Source organism: Nematolebias whitei, chromosome 18 (assembly GCF_014905685.2).
Source record: "Nematolebias whitei isolate Nwh7 chromosome 18, NemWhi1, whole genome shotgun sequence".
Lineage (NCBI taxonomy): Eukaryota > Metazoa > Chordata > Actinopteri > Cyprinodontiformes > Rivulidae > Nematolebias > Nematolebias whitei.
This window is the reverse complement of record NC_056515.1, coordinates 13,785,645-13,805,492: the sequence shown is the minus strand read 5'-3', so window position 1 is coordinate 13,805,492 and position 19,848 is coordinate 13,785,645. Positions and strand designations below refer to the sequence as shown.

The following is a 19,848-nucleotide window of genomic DNA, read 5'->3' as shown; positions in this document are numbered from 1 at the left end:
ACCTAAATTCAGGACTCCATGTGACACTTCAGATGTTCTGATGTGGGCCTCTGTGGAAAGGTTACGAGCATTTTTTATTTACTTATTGCAAATAATACTTAGACTGAAGACAATCGGGAGAAAGATTGGCAGGACTGACAAGCTAATGGCTAGTCTGAATAGGTCCAAGACCAAGTGGATTTTAAAAATATCTTCACCCCCACCTCCCAATAAATAAATAAAATTAAAGTATTTAATGCAATTATTATAAATATTTTCACTGCAATCAGTTTATCATTACACGGTTATGAACTATGATTATTTGCAGGCATAAATAGTGGTAGCAGCAATTAGCTGTGGCACTTCATGCGGGAATGTCTCAATATTCCTGCTGAAATAAATGTAAAACAAAACCTGTGGCAATGTAATGGTTTATAAAATATGAATTTTGTGAGTTTAGACTTGCTTTAAAGCAGTGTTGTATTCATTTTTGTGCTGAATAATTTGATCAGCTCTGGTAGAATGACTCTGAAAGCTAATTAGTTGGAGATGTACGTCAAGTCCTGGTCTAGTTTGACTATCATTCCAACGTTAAAGTCCATTTCTCCAAGCTAAGGTTCTTCAGAAAGCTATTTACAACAAGTTAGATTAGATGTTTATTTGCATTCCCACTTCCAAAGATCCAAACTATATTTTTAATTTTACAGTAAATTGCTGTGAAATACAAAAAAAAATCCATCAAATTAGACTTTTAGACTTTACTGTTGTTACACCTTTGGGAGATGTATGTGTACAAGCATGTACTGCCCTTGCATGCTGTTGTTTATATATTTTTATCTTGGATTTGCAGGGAAGGTTGGAAAGAAGAGGACAATGCCAAGCGTATGGCTGTCGAGAACATATCGATTTTCAGGCTCACAGGGGAAATTATGGTATGAAGCACAAAAGAAAACAAAAGCCAACAAAATTGAACAAATGAACAAATAACAATGTCTGACTGATGGAGATGTGGAGTGAGTTGGCTCTTGGCACCTACATCCAATTTCTCGTTGTGCACTTGCAATTCTCTCTCTCAAATGAAACCAGTAGTGATACAGAACTAGTTGGAGTGACAAACAACTTGCAGCACTTTTTCGGAAAGCTTATTTAATTAAGATAAGAAACGCTATTGTTGAGAAGGTCACATAAATTCTTAACAAGTATAAAAGGCCTACCATTCCTTCAAGTAATGCATATCACCTATTCAAATCAGATATGCATGTCAGTTTTAAACCAAGATTATTTTATGCAGATACGGGACAAAGTTGTTGTTATATTAGTTTAACTATTTTTTTCTTCTTCACTGGCCCTGGAACGAGGCGCACATTTTCTCTTCGCTCTCCCTGTTCTCCTCCTGCTTTTTTTTTTTTTTTGCTCTCTGTCTGTGTATCGGAGCAGCTCCTATTTTTACACATCTTCCAAAATGAAAACTACTGTTTTGGATCTGACCAACTGGACTTTCGACGCAAATGACAAAATCTTTTCAACAAAGCGACAGGGTCCTGGAGAACCCTCATCTGCTTGGACGACACGCATGCAGCTGGATATATCTCTGGAGGTGATGTGTCTACCTCTGCTGTCGATGGAGGACGCCAAAATTGCATATAATTGGATTTATGATAACAGGTTACCTGATTTTGGAATAGCCTGGATCCTGGTTTATCAACACACAAAGAAGACAGCTGCACTAATCTGGCCTGGTCAGACTGCTGCCTATGTGAAGGTTTGGTTCGTGCTTTGAGGACTCAAAATCATGTGATTTACAAGCTAAACCGTAAGATGGAAATTATTTGAATTGTGTTTAAGTGGGTTTTTTTTTTTGTCTTTCAGGTACACCTGGACTTATATCTGGACCTACAATTGTTTGTTTGTCTCTCCTTCCTGTCCTCTCAAACCAGCCGGTCAAAGCAGATAGCCGCTTGTCCTGAGCCTGGTTCTGCTGGAGGTTTCTTCCTTTTAAAAGGGAGTTTTTCCTTTCCACTGTTGCCACTGTGCTTGCTCAGGATGGGAGACTGCAATGAAGCCAAGATTCAACTTGTCTGCTGGCCTCCTTAGATAGAGAACTTTACTAATTGGCTTTTCTATGTATGTGAATGTTTCTGTTCAGTGCCCTGAGACAACTTTGTTGTGATTTGGCACTATATAAATAAACCGAACTGAACTGAATTGAATTGAATTGCAGGCCACCTGCGGCTTTGGACTCATCAGTATGAAATAACCTTGAAGAGGCTCATAAGCACAGAACAGCAGAATGCAGCCTAATCTGGTCATTTCAGATCTTGGAAGTATCAGTACCGACTCAAGGCTGACAAAAAAAGTCTGCCTGAATAAATCAACAATTGTGGATTATCTGTCCCTGACTCCCTGGTTGGCCTCAAAACAGGCCAACATCAGTTTAATCTATCGCAAATCGTAAATTCAGCTGTGGGTTTAAAGTAATTTTAACTTTTATGCACTTTAATACAGAGCGTCAGGTCGGCACTATTTGTCTTTGTAGAGAAATAAAAAACATCACCACTAGACATTTTTACTTGTGTTCAACACTACTAATCTAATGATGTTTCTCATGAACCTTGAGGACAATAAGGTGTGGGGTTTTAAATATTTTTCAACTTTAATGCACCTGAACACACAGCGTCTCTTACATCTGCAGCATCTTCCAGCGTCACAGTTACTGCTAAGCTAACATGCTACAGACGTAGCGCTCCTTTCAAGCATCCTCCTAACATGAATATATGTTTATGATCACCCCCCCGGTCAACAACTGCCCACATAAAGCTCGCTAAACTGGCGAGCGAGTAACACAGAGGTATCTCCACCTCCTCCACCTGTGCGTGTTTTCTGATGAGGCAGGAGGAGACGCACAGAAACACTGCAGGTGTTACACCATATTCTGTGACCACCGTATATTGTGACTGTGGCAACAGGCTGCTGTATTTAGAGTTGGAGGTAACCAGGAAAACCTGGAGTGGAGTTTTAGTGGTTTGAGTATTCTCCTATTAATCAAGTGGAATGGATTTGTTCATGAAGAAAGAAACTGCGCCGCCTGAACTAATGTTTCATAGTAAAAGTGTGTGTGTGTGTGTGTGTGTGTGTGTGTGGGGGGGGGGGGGTGTCCAAATGAATGTTTTTTTTAATGTGGGGGGGACTTGTCCCCTTCACATATAATGGTTGCGATGCCTATGTGCAGCGGTTTTGCATTACAAATGCTTTGCAGTCATTTCAATAATGAGTTTACATCTTTTGTTTCATGTTAATTTACTGTAATAAACCTCTAAAATACACCAGAATGCAGGAAATGGCATTTACCACTTTATCCAAAATTCTCTGGAGTAGGACCCTCAGACTTCCCCCCACCCCGGTTCATGAAAATATAGTCTGACATTAAACCGGTCCATGGTGCAATAAAGGTTGGGGACCACTGCTGTAAAGGATAAGAGGCCACGCTATCACAGCAGCAGTTATGTGCACGCCTCTCATCTTTCGGAGAACTGTATGGACATATTCTCATTGTATCTTGGTACAGTGACGATAAAGCTTATTCTGATTCTGATTCTTCTGAGTAATGTTTTGTATTTTTATAGTAGGTAGATCACTTTGTCTCTCCAGGTCTCTTTTTTAAATGAGTCCTCGTGGCTCAGTGGGACTAAACTGTTTAAATAAAGGTTGAATGAAACTTGGACTTGGTCATTTTAAAAGTAGCTTGCATGCTGAAAAGTGTGGGCACCCCTGCTCTATACACATGCTTGCACTCACATCTGCACCTGCAAACTCCATCATTAAGCTGGCTAACGACACCACTGTGGCTGGCCTGATCACGGGGGATGTTAGCTTATAGAGAGGAAATAAGGTGTTGGTAGAGTGATGCACCAAGAACAATCTGGAGCTGAATACTTCTAAAACCAAAGAGATGACCACTGATTTCAGGAGGCAGAGAGGGGACCATGCTCCGTTGACCATCAATGTGAAGTGTGTTGAGAGAGTGGCCTCCTTCAAGTTTCTGGGTGTACACATTACTGAGTGAGTACCTCACTGGACCACCAATCCATCAGCACTGGTCAAAAAGGCACAGCAGAGACTCCACTTTGCACAGGTGTTGCAGGGGAGCCACCTGGGGGTGAAACTGTTGGTGTCCTTTTATTGGGCCACCATAGAGTCAGTGCTGATGTACTGTGTCATCGTATGGTTTGCTGCTTGATCTGCTGCTGACATGAGGGCCTGAAAAGGGTAACCAGGACTGCAGAAAGGATTAGCGGCTGTCCTATGCTCTTTTTGGAGGGCATTGCTAGCTCACGCTGCCTCAGTAGAGCTTAGAGGATCTTTGCTGACTCCTCCCACACTGGGCAGCAGATGTCAACTTGCTGCCTTCAGGAAGACGGTTTAGATCTTCAAAATATAGAACAAATGGTCTGAAAAATAAATGCTGCTCATGGGCCATTACAGTCCTGAATGCTGCAAAATAAATGATCAATCAGGGATATGGTTATTTCTTTTAAAGTTTCTTGTGTCATGTGACACTGTGCCATGTACTGGGTGAGGAATTTATTTACCTATGTGCAATACCCACTTATGGATGACAGTTTTGTTCTACTTTTATTCTTATGACTTTTATTGTATGATTGGTATGGATGTAGGAAGGGGACATGTTTTTATTGTAGGCACCTTCTATGAACTGGGCTCATACATATGACATGCATACATATGATTCTGAAAAACATTAACACTGCTTTCTGCAGCGGGTGAAAAAAAAATAAGCTTTGGCTTTTCTGTGCACAGATTATTCAAGCAGAATTCTTCACAGAGCACCAATAAAAAAAAACCTGATGATGAATTGTTTCTCAGACTGTGTCTCGTTTTAACACGTTAAGATCCTTTTTATGGAATGCAACGCAGAAGCACATTTAATTAACAGAGAGCAAATTAAACTACGTAAAAGAAAGGGCAGAGCAGCAACCCCGGAGCATCTGTTGTCTTTGTAATTAAAAGACTCTTTTTGTCTTCTCATCATCAAGCAGCTCCCAACGGCAATGTTACCCAACAAGTGGATCTTGAGAGGAGCGCTACAAATTCAGGCAGTAATTCTTTAGAGCAAATTACCAGAAAAAACTCAATGACATCTGTGAAGCTCATTTATGACATTGCAGTGTTGTCATTTCGGTATGGTCTCTGTGACGAACTGTATGCTCCTGGGAAAACTATTGCGATTTACTGTTGTCCAGAAAAACAATCTTATAGATAAATCTTCTGAATATGGAGTTGTAGCTGTTTTGGTCAAATCTTGAAAATAATGTTATAAGACATCTCATACAATATCATTAGACATGATGCTCAAGTATGTGTTCTGAATGAATCTTAGCTGTTCCCACATCAAATTTTAGTTCTATATATAAAACAGAATGAGTTATAGCCAGTTTTTTGTTTTAAAGTGCAGCTGGCTGTGGCAGACAACTTATACTGGGTTGACTCCAGAACACAATCAGTTGTAGATAGGCATTTACTGATTACTTTTTGTACGTTTCAATAAAATTAGTCTAGTAGTTCATAAGATTTTTTATTGAGAAAAATACACACACTGACACAGGTAAAAACATTATTGTCCTGATTTGCTTTTTGGCTGTGGGTGATAGCAAATGGATTGCTACAAATGAAAATTTCCATACTTTACATAAAGGGCAAATTTTTCTTTAGGGAAGAACAGTCAAAACTTTAGTTTGCACTCGTGTTATAGCAGCTACATGATCATGTACAGAACCACAGAAGAGCTGCAGTTTCCATCTCTTTTCCATTTTAATTAAAAGAATGGTTCAGATCTTTTGAAGTGAGTTTCTTTGAACAGGCTATAAAGGTTTGACATAATAGCTTTTGAACAACCTCGGATTGAAGAGATAGTTTAACAGCTAGTCAGACAGGGGTCAAAGCTAAAGTGGATCTCTTCTGTATTAAAACGACTCTAATCTTAAAAGATATCAGAGTAGTTCATGCAAATGTTACAAACTTTTACATTGCTGTCAGTTTCACATCACATGGTTATTATTACATGCTGCTGAAAGTGTGGCAATAATGTTTTTGCCTGTGAGTATGAAGTGGAACAGTGGTCGATGCTGTCACTTCACATCAAAAAAGTTTACCTCCAACCTTTCTTTGTGGCATTTGCATGTTCTTCCTGTGCACTGATTGCACAATATCTTTTAAACTTTGCCATTATCTATTAGAGTCAACTCTGTTGACAAATTATCTCATGATCCACTCGATAGATTTTAATGAAACTTTCAGATAATAATCAATGGATGGACATATAAAACAGGTTAATTAAAAAAATACAAGATAGTTGCCGCATTAGAAAACACACCATAACTGGCTATAACTCAGCCAGTTTCACATTTATTAAGCTATCTGGTGTAGTCGTAACTGAGTATTGTCTTCAATACATTGCTGAAGCAAAATATTGTGCAACAGATTTGTTAAAAACTTTACTAAATATGTCATTAACCATTGTACAGATTCCAATGAAATGCTCAGAAAAGAAATATTGTATAATAAGTACATGTACAACTGATTAACTTTTGGAGTCAACTTGATTCAAGATGGCTAACACAGCTAATCTCATCTATGCTTACACAAAAATGGCTATACCTTAGAAAATTTTGTCTCCGTCCCAGGGTTTATCATTCGTCCAGCCCTCCATCAACATGAGGCAATTGGACCTCCCATGTCTCCAGAGTCTTACTCAAACAATACTACAGTCAGGTCCTCTTAAGCCCTATTCGCACGGGATTAATTTTACCTAGGGACCACATGTAATAAATAAATTACTCCCCGACGTCTGCTTTTTATGTGGCACATTTGCACGAGATAACCAAAGCCTGAGATTTAGCTGAAATTTACACACATCGGATATGATGTTAACGCGCTGTGTTGTCATGACCGGGCCGGTCCATAAAATGTGCTTAATGTGCGGGCCGGGACAGTCTCGGGCTTTGATATGGTTTTACAAATCAGCAAAACTAAAGAATGCACAATATAAAATTGTGTTAATCTACTTGTTGAGGAGGAGGCAGGTCCGACCGGCTGGTTTAAATAAGAGGTTAAAAAACAGCCACGTTAAGCTCAGATGGACAGCTGTCACCGGCCGTGCGCCTGAATGGCCGTGTGTCTGCTGACCCGCTGGTTGAAATGGACTTGTGACCTGTTCAGGGTGTTCCTTGCCTCTTGCACAGTGACTGCTGGACATGGACACCAGCGACCCCCGCTACCCGAAAAGGAAGAAGCGGGTAAATATAATGGATGGATGGATGGGTCAGCTGATCACGTGCGCATCTCCACACCTGCTGTCATCTGCGGTGAAGGACGTAGCAGCATAAAAGCCGAAGCAAAAAAACAAAACAAAACAAAAAAAAAACAAAGCGAGCAGCATGTTCATTTGAAATAGCCTTGTTCTATAATTTTCCAAATGATTTTGTTTAAACAAAAACAAAAAATGTCTCATTACATCTCGGATCCCTACCATTTCTGTCCAAATCACACAGATGCCTATTCACATTGGACTAGTATTATCAAAGGACTTCGGAGTTCAGCAAAATATATTAGGCAATTTGCAGGGGAATTTTTACTTTACAAATTACTGACAGGGCCAATTCACAAGGAATTAACAACACAGACAATCTCCTTAATTATTACAAATAGCATGTGGTCCCTAGGTAAAACTAATCCCGTACAAATAGGGCTTTAGGCTGGGTTCGAGAAAGATTTGACTAGAAACTAACAACCTTCATCTGCAGGACACACCCTTATCTCACCTCACAGCTCCAATACAGCCAAGTAACCGTGACCCCTAAGTTTACCATGAGGTACCCTACATTAACGATTGTTATCTCTCTATGATGTTTGCAATGGTACGTGCTCTGGTAATCTTTTAGTAATTAAGAATAGAAAACTACTAGGGTGTTGTTTTAACAAAACTAACAACTAGACAAACCTTTTAAGAAACCTCCCAAGAAGTCACAAAATCAAGCACACTTCATTTCAATGTTCAGCAATTAAGCATGTCTCTTTCAGATATTACCAGTTTAAATAATCTAACACCTTAAGATTTATCATGTTTTATGTCTTTATCATAAAATTACATCAGGTTACACTTATAACTGTCATTAATAACAAAGCAAGAAGATCCAAAATGGGGGTATTAGTTAGGGGAAATAACTCTTTAAACAGTCTGGTTAGGATGGGATGTAGTAAACTTGTTGATGGCTTGGATGAAACAATTATTTTTGAAAATTCAGAGAGCTCAACAGGACAAAAACGTTGGTTACGTACTGTAACCCCAGATTCTATGAGTATAAGCGTAGCCCTTTAAGGCTGTCGCTTGGTGGGTTTATCCCGTTATGCGGAGCATTGCACTGAAAAATTTAGTCCACGCCCACCTGCTGTGTGGGCCCTACCCGGTCCGTATAAATTACGTTAAGAGCGGGAAATCGGCTCCCAAAAATAGCTTTTTCTTCAGCCATTTAGAAGCCAGTGAGGCCCGACGCTTAAAGGGCTATGCTTATACTCATAGAATCTGGGGTTACAGTACGTAACCAACGTTCTATTTAGTATAAGCTTCGCCCTTTAAGGTTGTCGCTTGGTAGGTTAAGGGCGAAGCAGATGTGGTCCTCGCCTCACTGGGTCCATTCGAACACCGTATGAAGCAGAAGCTTGCCCAAAAAACGTCTTGTCACTCAGCTCCCCATGTGCATAATTACGCATTGTGTAATTATGTGAGCCATGCACAGACGCATGTTGTGTAACTATGCATTCATGGCTGAACAGTATAGACAGATTAATAATAACAAATGAATTGATTATTAATCAAATGAACTGATTGGTAACAATAGTCATGAACTGATTAGTGAAAATAGAACCAAAATAACAGACACAACTTGTGACTGATAACACATCTCACACTCTGAAGCATGCAGACAGATGTGAGCTTAAACAGAGTTCCATGAAAACAACAATATTCATTCTGTTAGAGCACTAAGGACAGAATGTGTCATGGAACGGGCCGTCACATCACGTAGATAAAAGCGAATGAATGAGCAGGGTGTTGACCAAGCGGCCGCAGTGCCAAATGTCCTGCATTGTCATACCATTATGCAAGGCAGTCGAAGATGCTATACCCCTGGTCGAGTGTGCCCTGAGGTTGACAGGAGGCTCTAAAACTGATGCTCTGTAGGCTTCAGAAAAAGGCCTCACACAGCCAGTGTGACAAGCGCTGGGTGGATAACGGGCGACCTGCAGGTGCATCTCTATAATGCACAAACAAATGTTGAGTTTGGCGCATTACAGCTGTGTATGTATGTAACACGTCAACGCCCGCACCGGACAGAGAAGATGGAAAGATGCTTCTTCTTCTGATCTGTGGGGGGGAGGGAAAAACCCCTCCAACGATATCGGTCTTGATTAAAAGAGCTTGTGATGTTTTTAGGCATAAAGGCTGGGTTTGGTCTTAAATCAGCTGAGCTGCCCGTCAGCCTGAATTCTAAGACATGACAGAGCGACAGAGAGGGCAGATAAAACACTCACCCTCTTAGCGGATGTTAAAGCCAGCAGCAGGGCTGTTTTAAGAGACAAGAATTTAATTGGAACCTGATCCAGAGGCTCAAATGGAGCTTTGATCAGGGCTCGCAGGACCAGCGTTAAATCCCACTGTGGAACAAGTGGGCGTGAAACAGGCCTGCGTCTCTGTACACCTTTTAGAAACCGCTTCATCAGCGGGTGATTAAAAGCTGTTCTGTCTCCGAACCCTTCGTGGCAGGAAGAGATGGCTGCAGCGTACGTTTTAATTGTGCTGAGATGCCAACTTCCTGTCCATCAGCTGTTGTAGAAAAGACAGCACGCCACCTAATGGGCATGAGGTGGCCTCTACACCTTTCTCTGTACACCAGCGCTGAAAAACTGTCCACTTTGATATGTATAGTGCTGTGGTAGATGGAGCACGTGAATCCTGGATTGTGTGCACTACCTCCTGTGGGAGACCCATCCTCTCTAAGCGGAACTGCTCAGTGGCCAGACCCACAGGTGCTGGCCTATTTCTAGGTAACTCCTGATCGCTCCTCCTGCCTGGAGGAGAGCATCCTCCCTCCATGGCAGTTTCCACGGGCGCCCCGACAGCAGGCGTTGTAGGGCTGAGAACCATGGTGTGTTCACACGCTCGGGGGCTACCAGGAGAGCTGTCAATCCCTCCTTCTGAACTCGGTTCAGGAACCGTAAAATCAGAGGAGGTGGAAGAAATGCGTACAGAAGCGTTTTGGGCCATGGGCTGTGGGCAAACACATCCACCCCCAGCGGTAGTTCGTCTCGTGGGCTCAGGGAAAACCATAGTTGACACTGAGCGTTCTCTCGTGTCGCAAACAGGTCCACAGCTGCTTTGCCAAATTTCTGCCACGTCTGAGTCATCAGGTCTGGATGGTGAGTCCAGTCCCCGTGACGTGGGCCGCCCCTGGACATCACATCTGCCCCTTTGTTCACAACACCGGGTATGTAAACTGCTCTGATGGAGAGCAGATTTTGGTGAGCCCAACACAGAAGCTTTCGCGCAATGTGTAACATCTGTGCTGAGCGCATACCCCCTGCTGGTTTATGTACGCAGCAGTCACCTTGTTGTCTGTGTGAATCAACACGTGTTGATTCTGTAGCACGGGAGCAAAATGCTGAATCACGTTCAGCACCGTGAAACACTCCAAAACATTTATGTGGGCTGATGTGTGATGGGGCCACAGCGCCCCAACTGCTTGAGATAGGCATGTCCCCTTCCAGCCTGACAGCGACGTGTCCGTGAAGACTGACACGTGTGACGTGGGTCTGCTGACGGGGGCTCCCTCCGACAGAACCAGGGTGTTTCTCCAGTGTCGGAGGTCTGCCCTCACGGTTGGAGGGACAGTGATCATCCGTCTCTTTTGTTTTACTGGATCCACACGCTGACGCACAAACCACCTCTGGAGGCGTCTCATGTGTAATAAACCCAGCGGGACCACTGTGTGAGCTGATGACATCATTCCTAACAGCTTCATGACGGAGACAGTTGTTACCACTCTGCCAGGTCTTACGTGGCAGAGCTGGTCTTTTAAAGTGTCAATTCTCGTTTGTGATAAACGAGCCTTCATGGTGGTTGAATTTAACTCCACTCCCAGATAAACAATTGTCTGGGCCGGGAAAATCGAGCTTTTCTTCCAATTTATGGCGAAGCCCAGATTTAACAGGTGTGATGTCAACACCTGAGCCTGTATCACTGCTTCCTGTCTGGAGCGTGACAGCAGCAGCAGTTTGTCCAGGTAAAACAAAACTCTCATCCCTGCTCTGTGTAACGGATGCAGGGCTGTCTCCACACACTGAGAACGTACGAGGCGCGAGGGAATACCCGAACGGCAGCCTGTTGTACTGATACTTCATCCCCTGAAAGGAGAAATGCAGGAATTTTCTGTGTTTTGGGATGATCGGTATGTGAAAATAAGCATCTTTTAGGTTGACGGAAAACAAACCAGTAATTTCTCTGGATGTTGTCCAACAGCTGTCTGGTTGTCAACATGTGAAATGGTCTGTCCATGATCGCCTTGTTGAAAGCTGACAGACCCAAAATCGGTCTCATCCCTCCGGTCCGTTTGGGAACCAGGAAGTAACGCGAGTAAAACCCTGTGTTTTCCTCTCCGTTGGGAACCCTGGAGATTACTTTTATCAGAAGCTCTTGGACTTCTGCATTTAGGGATGAGATTTGGTCTGGTGATGACAGGACCATCTCTAAAACTCCTTCGAACGGAGGGGGTCGGGTTGCAAACTGTAACGTGTAACCTTTGCATAACACCCTGTCCATCCATCTGACCGGCGAGCATGTTTTTAGCCACTCCGCGTAACGTTTGTGGAGTGGACGTGCGTTTAAGTGATGCGTCATATTTTGTACGGATGTCACCAGTCCACCGCCTCAACCGCTGTCATGTGTCGCGGGAATGTTTTCCGCGTGACCCAAGGCGGGGCTTCCTCGAAAAGGCTCTGAACGCGCCCGTGCGCTGCGTTCGGACCGCGGACCAATCTTCATGTCCAGGTGGGCCGGTGTGTGCTGAGGTGAAGCGTGTGACAGCTGATGACGCCGTGGGGCTGCGCATTCGACGTCACTGTGCGAACGTTGAGAGGCGGAGAGCGTGACTTCATCTACGCCGTGCTGTTGGAGTGAAGGCTGCGAGCCCCGCGGGAGCACACGTTTTCTCTGGAGGGACGCGCGCTGCTCTCGCTGGAGGGACGCGCGTCGCTCTCGCTGGAGGGATGCACGCCGCTCTCGCTGGAGGCGAGACTCGTCACCAGGTTTGTTCAGCTGTCTCATGCTTGTGCTGCCGTGAGCTGCCGAGCGCTGAGACGCGGTGGGTGACGGCTGCCCGCGTCGCGGCCGCATGCATTTCCTTCGGTGAGGCGTGTGTTGTTTTGCTGAAAACGAGGACCATCACCGGACCCGGCCTGCGGTCCCACATTTATACCGATGTGAGCCGGTGAGCGCCGGGGAGATGTGTGTGCGCCATCATCAACGCAGCGCTGTTTGGATGAAGGCTGTTTGCATCTCACGAGTGCGCGTTTGACACCGCTTGGGTGAGGATCGTGCAGCTTGGGTTGACAACGAGTTATTTTGCTTACCATCGTGTCGTGTGAGCGTCTCGTCATGTCTTGGAGCAACGGTGAGTTTAAAAAACCTTTATTTAAGGACACCGGCTCGTTATGTGTGGAGGATGTGTGCGCAGCCGCTGTGAGTTCATACGAGCTTACAGACTGGCTAAAAACAGACACTTTGATCATTGAATGATGATTTATTTCAACTTTCGTGTCACTTTTACACACACCCTACGCAGACCGTCATTTTTTAAATCTTCTCCCCCTTGAGCTCTGCAATTTGTTTGTCCAGAGCGCTGTCTGTAGGTGATCTCTGGGGAAACGCTGAACTGCTGGTTGCCGGGATGAAGAGGGCTGGTCTCTGACGGGCGGGGCTGGTGGTGGAGCTGAGCGAGACGCCACCGCGGCGGCCGTGGAACGTCATTGCTTCTGCCTCTGCTCACGATGGTCTCTCCAGCGGGCCGGGGGATGGGATGAGCCGCATGGCTTGATGAGGTGGCGCACAGCCTCTGACACCTCCTCCGACTGCTTCGAGTTCGTCAGCATGGCTCGAAGCTGCTCCCGAACAGCGCATCCGCCATGATGGGGCCCTCCATCAGGTCTTTGTACAGTTTCTCCGGCAGCGAGGGGGAGTGACGGAGCAAGGTGGATCGTTGAATCATCGTCATCCACGCTGCAATCCTGGACAGGCAAACCGTAGAAGAGGCACACATATTGAGGATGGCGTCGGCTGCCTTACAGAGGGAGCTCTTGGTCTCCTCAGGCAGGTCTGCGGCCTCCAGCCTCTTGGACATGCTATATGCTAGCAGCGCCACGTTGTTGTTAGCTGTGGCTGCCTGAAAAGCACATTGGTGGGCTCGATTGGAGAGCGTGGTCACCGTCTGGTCGTGTTTCCCAGGAGGGACGGGACGCTGCTCCAACCTGGACAGCTTCGCTCCGAAAGCTTCCACGAGGCTTGGCTCAAGGGGGGTTACCGAGGGGTAGCCCCGCTCGGTGAACCCCCGCTCGGTGAACCCCTCCACTCTGGTGATGGGTGCGGACTGTGGAGACCGGCTCCCCCAATCTACCAGGAAAGAACCGTCTGTGGCCTCGCCCGTAGGACATCCTGTTGGAACACGAGGCCATATGGATCAAGTCGGTGAGCCGGAATGGAACCCAGTAAACAACCTTCCCACCGGATCATCCCAACTGGCGGGAAAGACGTGGGACGTAGAAAAAAGGGGTCCCTTCATGTCAGCCGCCTCCTGGGTTATGCCGGGCAACCCCTGAGGGCGCCGTCGGCCAGGAGCGGTGTGATCGCCGATGCAAAAACGAGGTGGGATGGGGTGAGCATTCACTCAGCCCCCCTCCACCGACACTACGCTCTCCAGGAGGGAATGAGCAGCGGGGGGCTGCAGCTGAGCACGCCTGTCCCGGAGGAACCATCCGATTCGCTCCGAGGGTCGGCGATAAGAGGAAAATTACAAGATGGCGTTGTCCAGTGTGTAGTGACCTGTCACTGAGAAATGTTCCTCGGCGCTTACCTTGAAATAAGACTGCTCGTCAGCTTCTCCTCGGGGAGGAGAACTCACCGGACGATGGGAGGTCGACTGCCGGGCCAAGCATCCTTAACAAAGGTTGGTCATCTACACAATTTTCCTTCCTTGTTCTTCTGACAGTGCTATTAGCTTGCTGAAGAAAAAATGGGAGCCGATTTCCCGCTCTTAACGTAATTTATACGGACCGGGTAGGGCCCACACAGCAGGTGGGCATGGACTAAATTTTTCAGTGCAATGCTCCGCATAACGGGATAAACCCACCAAGCGACAGCCTTAAAGGGTGAAGCTTATACGAAATAGAACAGTCCAAACATAAATCAGTTTCTACTGACATTTCTAAATCTGCCTCATCTATTTAATTTCAATTCAGTATATAGCATCAAGTCACAACAGAAGTTATCTCAGGGCACTGAACAGAAATATTCATATTCACAACAAGTATGTTAACAGTATTTATCTGACAGGAAGTCAGAGGCAATAGTAGTAAGGATGGTTTGAATTTTCTCTAATTGAAACAATTTTATTCATAAAGAATCTCATGAAGTTGTCACTGCTTATAGTCATAGGGATACATGTCTCAACAGAGATATGATTTTCATTAGTCTAACTATAGTACTGAACATAAACCTGGTGTTATTTTTATTCTCATCTATTAAAGATGAATAATATACAGCTCTAGCTTCATGGAGAGCTTTCTTATATATTAACAGGCTGTCTCCCCAAGGTAAATAAAATTCTTCCACGGTAGTGGAGCACCGTTTTCTTTATTTTCTTGCTTCAGTCTTTCCTTTTTAATAAAACCTATAGTTAGGGTTGGCTTGAATTTCCTGATCTATCTCCTAGTTTACTGCTATAAGCTTAGACAGCTGGAGGAAAAAATGATTACATTTCCTCACTCTGCTGCTGTCTTTACTTGCTTTATTCTACCTGTTTGTATTTGTAATTATTTGTATCCTTAATATGTGTTGTTTTTTTTGTCTTTCTTCAAATAGAAAGTACACCTAGACCTGACACTGTGTGTTTGTCTGCTTCTCATTCCCGTCCTCTCAAACCCCAGCTGGTTGAAGCAGATGGCCATTCGTCCTGAGCCTGGTTCGGCTGGAGGTCTTTTCCTGACATTAGACACATACACTGACAGTGATGAAGCATCATGTTGAACCTTAATATCTGTATAGGGTAATTAATGTAAAAAATACACAATTTAATCTCTCCATAAAAAAAGAAGAGTAAATAAAAATCTAAAAAATTAAGTAAAAATAATAATTTTGCACTAAATGCAAGTTAATTTTGGTCCTTGACAAATTATCTTTTCACCAGTATTCATTCAACCTTTATTTATACAGGTTAGTCTCATTGAGCCCCAAAACCAGCCACTAGGGAGCACAAGCCAGTGTATCTCTTGTGCGGGTCCCAAGCCCAGGTAAATGGTGAGGGTTGAGTCAGGAATGGCATCCGATGTAAAACACTTTTGCCAAAACCATAATGCGAGTTCATCAAAGCAAAACCATACCGGATAGTTCGAGGCCCGGGTTAACAACGACCGCCACCGGTGCTGTTGACAAACAGGGTGACGGCAGAAATTGTGCCAGGACATGTCAGGAGACACAGGGAGAAGAGGAAAGTGAAGAATGTAGGACTGAGGGTTGCAACACTAAATGTGGGAACAATGACAGGCAAAGGTAGAGAGCTGGCTGACATGATGCAGAGAAGGAAGGTACTTTGTAGATGTTTTATGTGTCGAAGAGACCAAGTGGAAGGGCAGCAAGGCTCACAGCATTGGAGCAGGGTTCAAACTGTTTTACCATGGTGTGAATAGAAAGATAAATCACGTAGGGGTGGTCCTGAAGGAGGAGTTGGCAAAGAATGTAGTAGACGTGAAGAGCGTGTCAGATAGGGTGATGTGCCTGAAGGTAGAAGTAGAAGGTCTGATGCTCAACATTGTCAGTGGTTATGCTCCACAGGTTGGATGCGATGAGGAGGAGAAAGATACATTTTGGAAAGATCTGGATGAAGTGATAGAGAGTATTCCCAGGGAGGAGAGAGCGGTAATCGGAGCAGACCTGAATGGACATGTTGGTGAAGGAAACAGAGGGGATGAGGAAGTGATAGGTAGGTTTGGTGTTAAGGAAAGACATCAGGAAGGACAGATGGTGGTTGATTTTGCCAAGAGAATGGAAATGGCTGTAGTCAATACCTATTTCCAAAAGAGGGGGGAACATAGAGTGACCTATAAGAGTGGAGGAAGGAGTACGCAGGTCGACTACATTCTGGGTAGAAGAGGAAACCTGAGGGAGATTGGAGACTGTAAGGTTGTGGCAGGGGAGAGTGTGGCCAGACAGCATTGAATGGTTGTGTGTAGAATGACTGTTGTTGTGAAAAAGAGAAAAATAATAAAATCAGAGAAAAATATCAAATGGTCGAAGCTGAAGAAGGAAGAATGTTGTGAGAAATTCAGAGAGGAGCTGTTAAAGGCACTGGGTGGTAAGAAAGAGCTTCCAAATGACTGGACTACTACAACAACAGTAAATACAGAGACAGGTAGGAAGGTACTTGGTGTGTCATCTGGACAGAGAATGGATGATAAGGAAACCTGGTGGTGGAATAGTGAAGTGTAGGATGCTGTTCAAAGAAAGAGATTAACCAGGAAGAAATATGACAGTGAGAGGACTGAAGAGAGGAGACAGGAATATAAGGAGATGGGATGTAGAGCAAAGAGGGAAGTAGCTAAGGCAAAGCAGAAGGCGTACGGTGAGTTGTATGGGAGACTGGACACTAAAGAGGGTGAGAAGGACTTGTATCGATTGGCAAGACAGAGGGATCAGTTTGGAAAAGATGTGCAACAGGTTAGGCTTATTAAATATAGGAATGGTAGTGTTCTAACAAGTGAGGAGAGTGTGACGGGAAGATGGAAGGTGTACTTTGAGGAGCTAATGAATGACGAGAATGAAAGAGAAAGAAGAGTAGAGGTCATAGAAACTGTGGACCAGGTAGTGGGAAAGATTAGTGAGGGTGAAGTCTGGAAAGCTCTGAAAAGAATAAAGAAGGGGAAGGCAGTAGGACCTGATGACATACCAGTGAAGGTTTGGAAATGTCTTAGAGAGATGGCAGTGAGGTTTTTGACTCAAATGTTATGGCATATTTGAGGGTGAGAAAATGCCTCAGGAATGGAGAAGAAGTGTGCTGGTGCCCATTTTTAAGAAAAAGGGTGATGTACAGAGTTGTCGAAACTACAGGGGAATTAGTTAATGAGCCACACGATGAAGATTTGGGAGAGCGTTGTGGAATCAAGACTTAGACGAGAGGTGACTGTGAGCAGCAGTATGGTTTCATGCCAAGAAAGAGCACCACATATGCCATCTTTGCTTTGAGAATGCTGATGGAGAAGTACAGAAAGGGTCAGAAAGAACTCAATTGAGTCTTTGTAGATTTAGAAAAAGCATATGACAGAGTGCCAAGAGAGGAGTTGTGGTAATGCATGAGGAAATCTGGAGTGGCAGAAAAGTATGTTAGACTGGTACAGGACATGTATGAGAACAGCAGGATAGTGGTGAAATGTGCTGTAGGAGTGACAGATAGCTTCAAGGTGAAGGTGAGATTGCATCAAGGATCGGCTCTGAGCCCCTTCTTGTTTGCTCTGGTGATGGACTGACTAACTGATGAGGTCAGCCAAGAATCCCCATGGACTATTAAGTTTGCAGATGCCATTGTGATCTGTGGTGAGAACTGGGAACAGGTGGAAGAGAACTTGGAGAGGTAGAGGTATGCACTTGAAAGAAGAGGAATGAAAGTCAGCCGAAGTAAGACAGAGTACATGTGTGTGAATGAGAGGGAGGCCGGTGGAACAGTGAGGCTACAAGGAGCAGATGTCACAAAGGTGCAGGACTTCAAGTACTTGGGGTCCACTGTCCAAGAAAATGGGAACTGTAGTGAAGAAGTGAAAAAGAGAGTCCAGGCAGGATGGAGTGGATAGAGAAAAGTTTCAGGGGTGATTTGTGACAAAACGGTGTCAGCAAAGGTCAACGGAAAAGTTTACAAGATAGTGGTGAGACCAGCTATATTGTATGGTCTGGAGACAGTGGCATTGACCAAAAGACAGGAGAAAGAACTGGAAGTGGCAGAAATGAAGATGCTAAGGTTCTCCTTAGGAGTGACAAGGCTGGATAAGTTTAGGAATTAGATCATCAGAGGTACAGCCCAGGTTGAACAACTGGGAGATAAAGTTGGAGAGACCAGACTGAGATGGTTTGGACATGTCAAGAGGAGGGGCCGTGGGTATATTGGTAGAAGGATGTTAGAAATGCAGCTGCAAGGAAAAAGACAAAGAGGAAGGACAAAGAGGAGATATATGGATGCAGTTAGAGAGGACATGAAGATAGTTGGAGAGAGGACAGAGGATGCAGAGGACAGAATGAGGTGGAGGAGGATGACTCGCTGTGGCGACCCCTCAAGAGGGAAAAACCGAAAGAAGAAGAAGAAAAAGTCTCATTGAGCCGCGAGGACTCATTTACAAGAGAGACCTGATTTTAGCAAAGAATGATGACAACAGTAGACAATCATAAAAGAAAGTATATAAATTGAAAAATAAATGGAAGAAAATGATGTTAAAAGAATGAAGAAAAAAACAGCTACGTTATAAAGTGGTGTAGAAAACTAAAAACAGGAACATGTCTGCATTGTTTTTTCCCAGGAACTTAGCAGATGTTCGAAACCACTTAGAGAGGTCAAGGTCGAGAGCTTCAAATCTTTCTGCAAGATATTCCAGGAAACAGGAGCGGAGTAGAAGAAGGCCCTTTTGCCAAGTTCGGTCTGCACTGAGGGAACACTGCAGGTAATAATGTCCTGACAGTGCACGCGGTGACTGCACTCACAAAGTGACATGCAGGAGGAGATGTATGAAGGCAACAGACCAAGAAGTGATTTAAAGATGAAAATAATTCAGAGAGAGTCTGCGTGAAGTTAATGATGACCAGTTAATCAGTGAATACTGGGTGCAATGGTGGGTATGTTAGTTACAGCCAATTATGAATCTTAGCGCACCATGATAGACAGCATCCACCATCTGCAGGGTGATTTTAGGAGCATTCATGTAAATAATGTTGCCATAGTCAATGGAGGGAAGGAAAGTCACAGTTACAAGGCGTTTCCTAACGTTCAGAATTAAACATACCTGAAAAGCATGGGGTGTGTCATCCACACAGTACACCCGAAGGGTGAATCCCAGAGAGTTGCTGGAATCAGAACTTCCGAACACTGCCAGCCGGAGTCGCTTGGCTGCCTCCTGGTTCAAAGGCTTCCCCACCAGCGCATATTGTCCCGGCTGCCCCAGTAGCACATGACATCTATGGGCCTCCAGCAGACAATAGCAGGAAGTGCTCTCCTCATCTACAGACATCACTTCCTTTGGAGGTGAAAAAACAAGAGAAAAATCAAGAAACACTAGAGTTTGTTTATTGATAGATTTTGATATGACTCATCATTTTTAGGTCAATTGTGTATTTTATATTTAAATAATCCATTAAAAACTTAACATTAGTTAAAGGAATGGATATAGCTTTCTGTCTTTCATGCAAATGTTCTAGACTATGATTAGCTTATGTTGAGAAATGACAGGGTTATAGCTGATTTGATGAAACGGAAAATATGGGCAATCTCACAAAATATG

The 19,848-nt window shown here is 44.2% G+C and overlaps 1 protein-coding gene across 1 annotated transcript in view; it reads right to left on the bottom strand.

The window, feature by feature from the left end:
- Nucleotides 1-19,191: 19,191 nt before the first annotated feature.
- The window catches only part of LOC119425045 (netrin receptor UNC5D), a 215,966-nt gene continuing 215,309 nt past the window's right edge, over nucleotides 19,192-19,848 (bottom strand). Inside the window, exons 16-17 of the mRNA XM_037692571.1 lie at nucleotides 19,354-19,584; nucleotides 19,192-19,245 (exon numbers count right to left, since the gene is read on the bottom strand). Of these exons, the coding sequence (XP_037548499.1) occupies nucleotides 19,192-19,245; nucleotides 19,354-19,584 (285 nt within the window). The remainder of the gene's footprint in view (nucleotides 19,246-19,353; nucleotides 19,585-19,848) is intronic.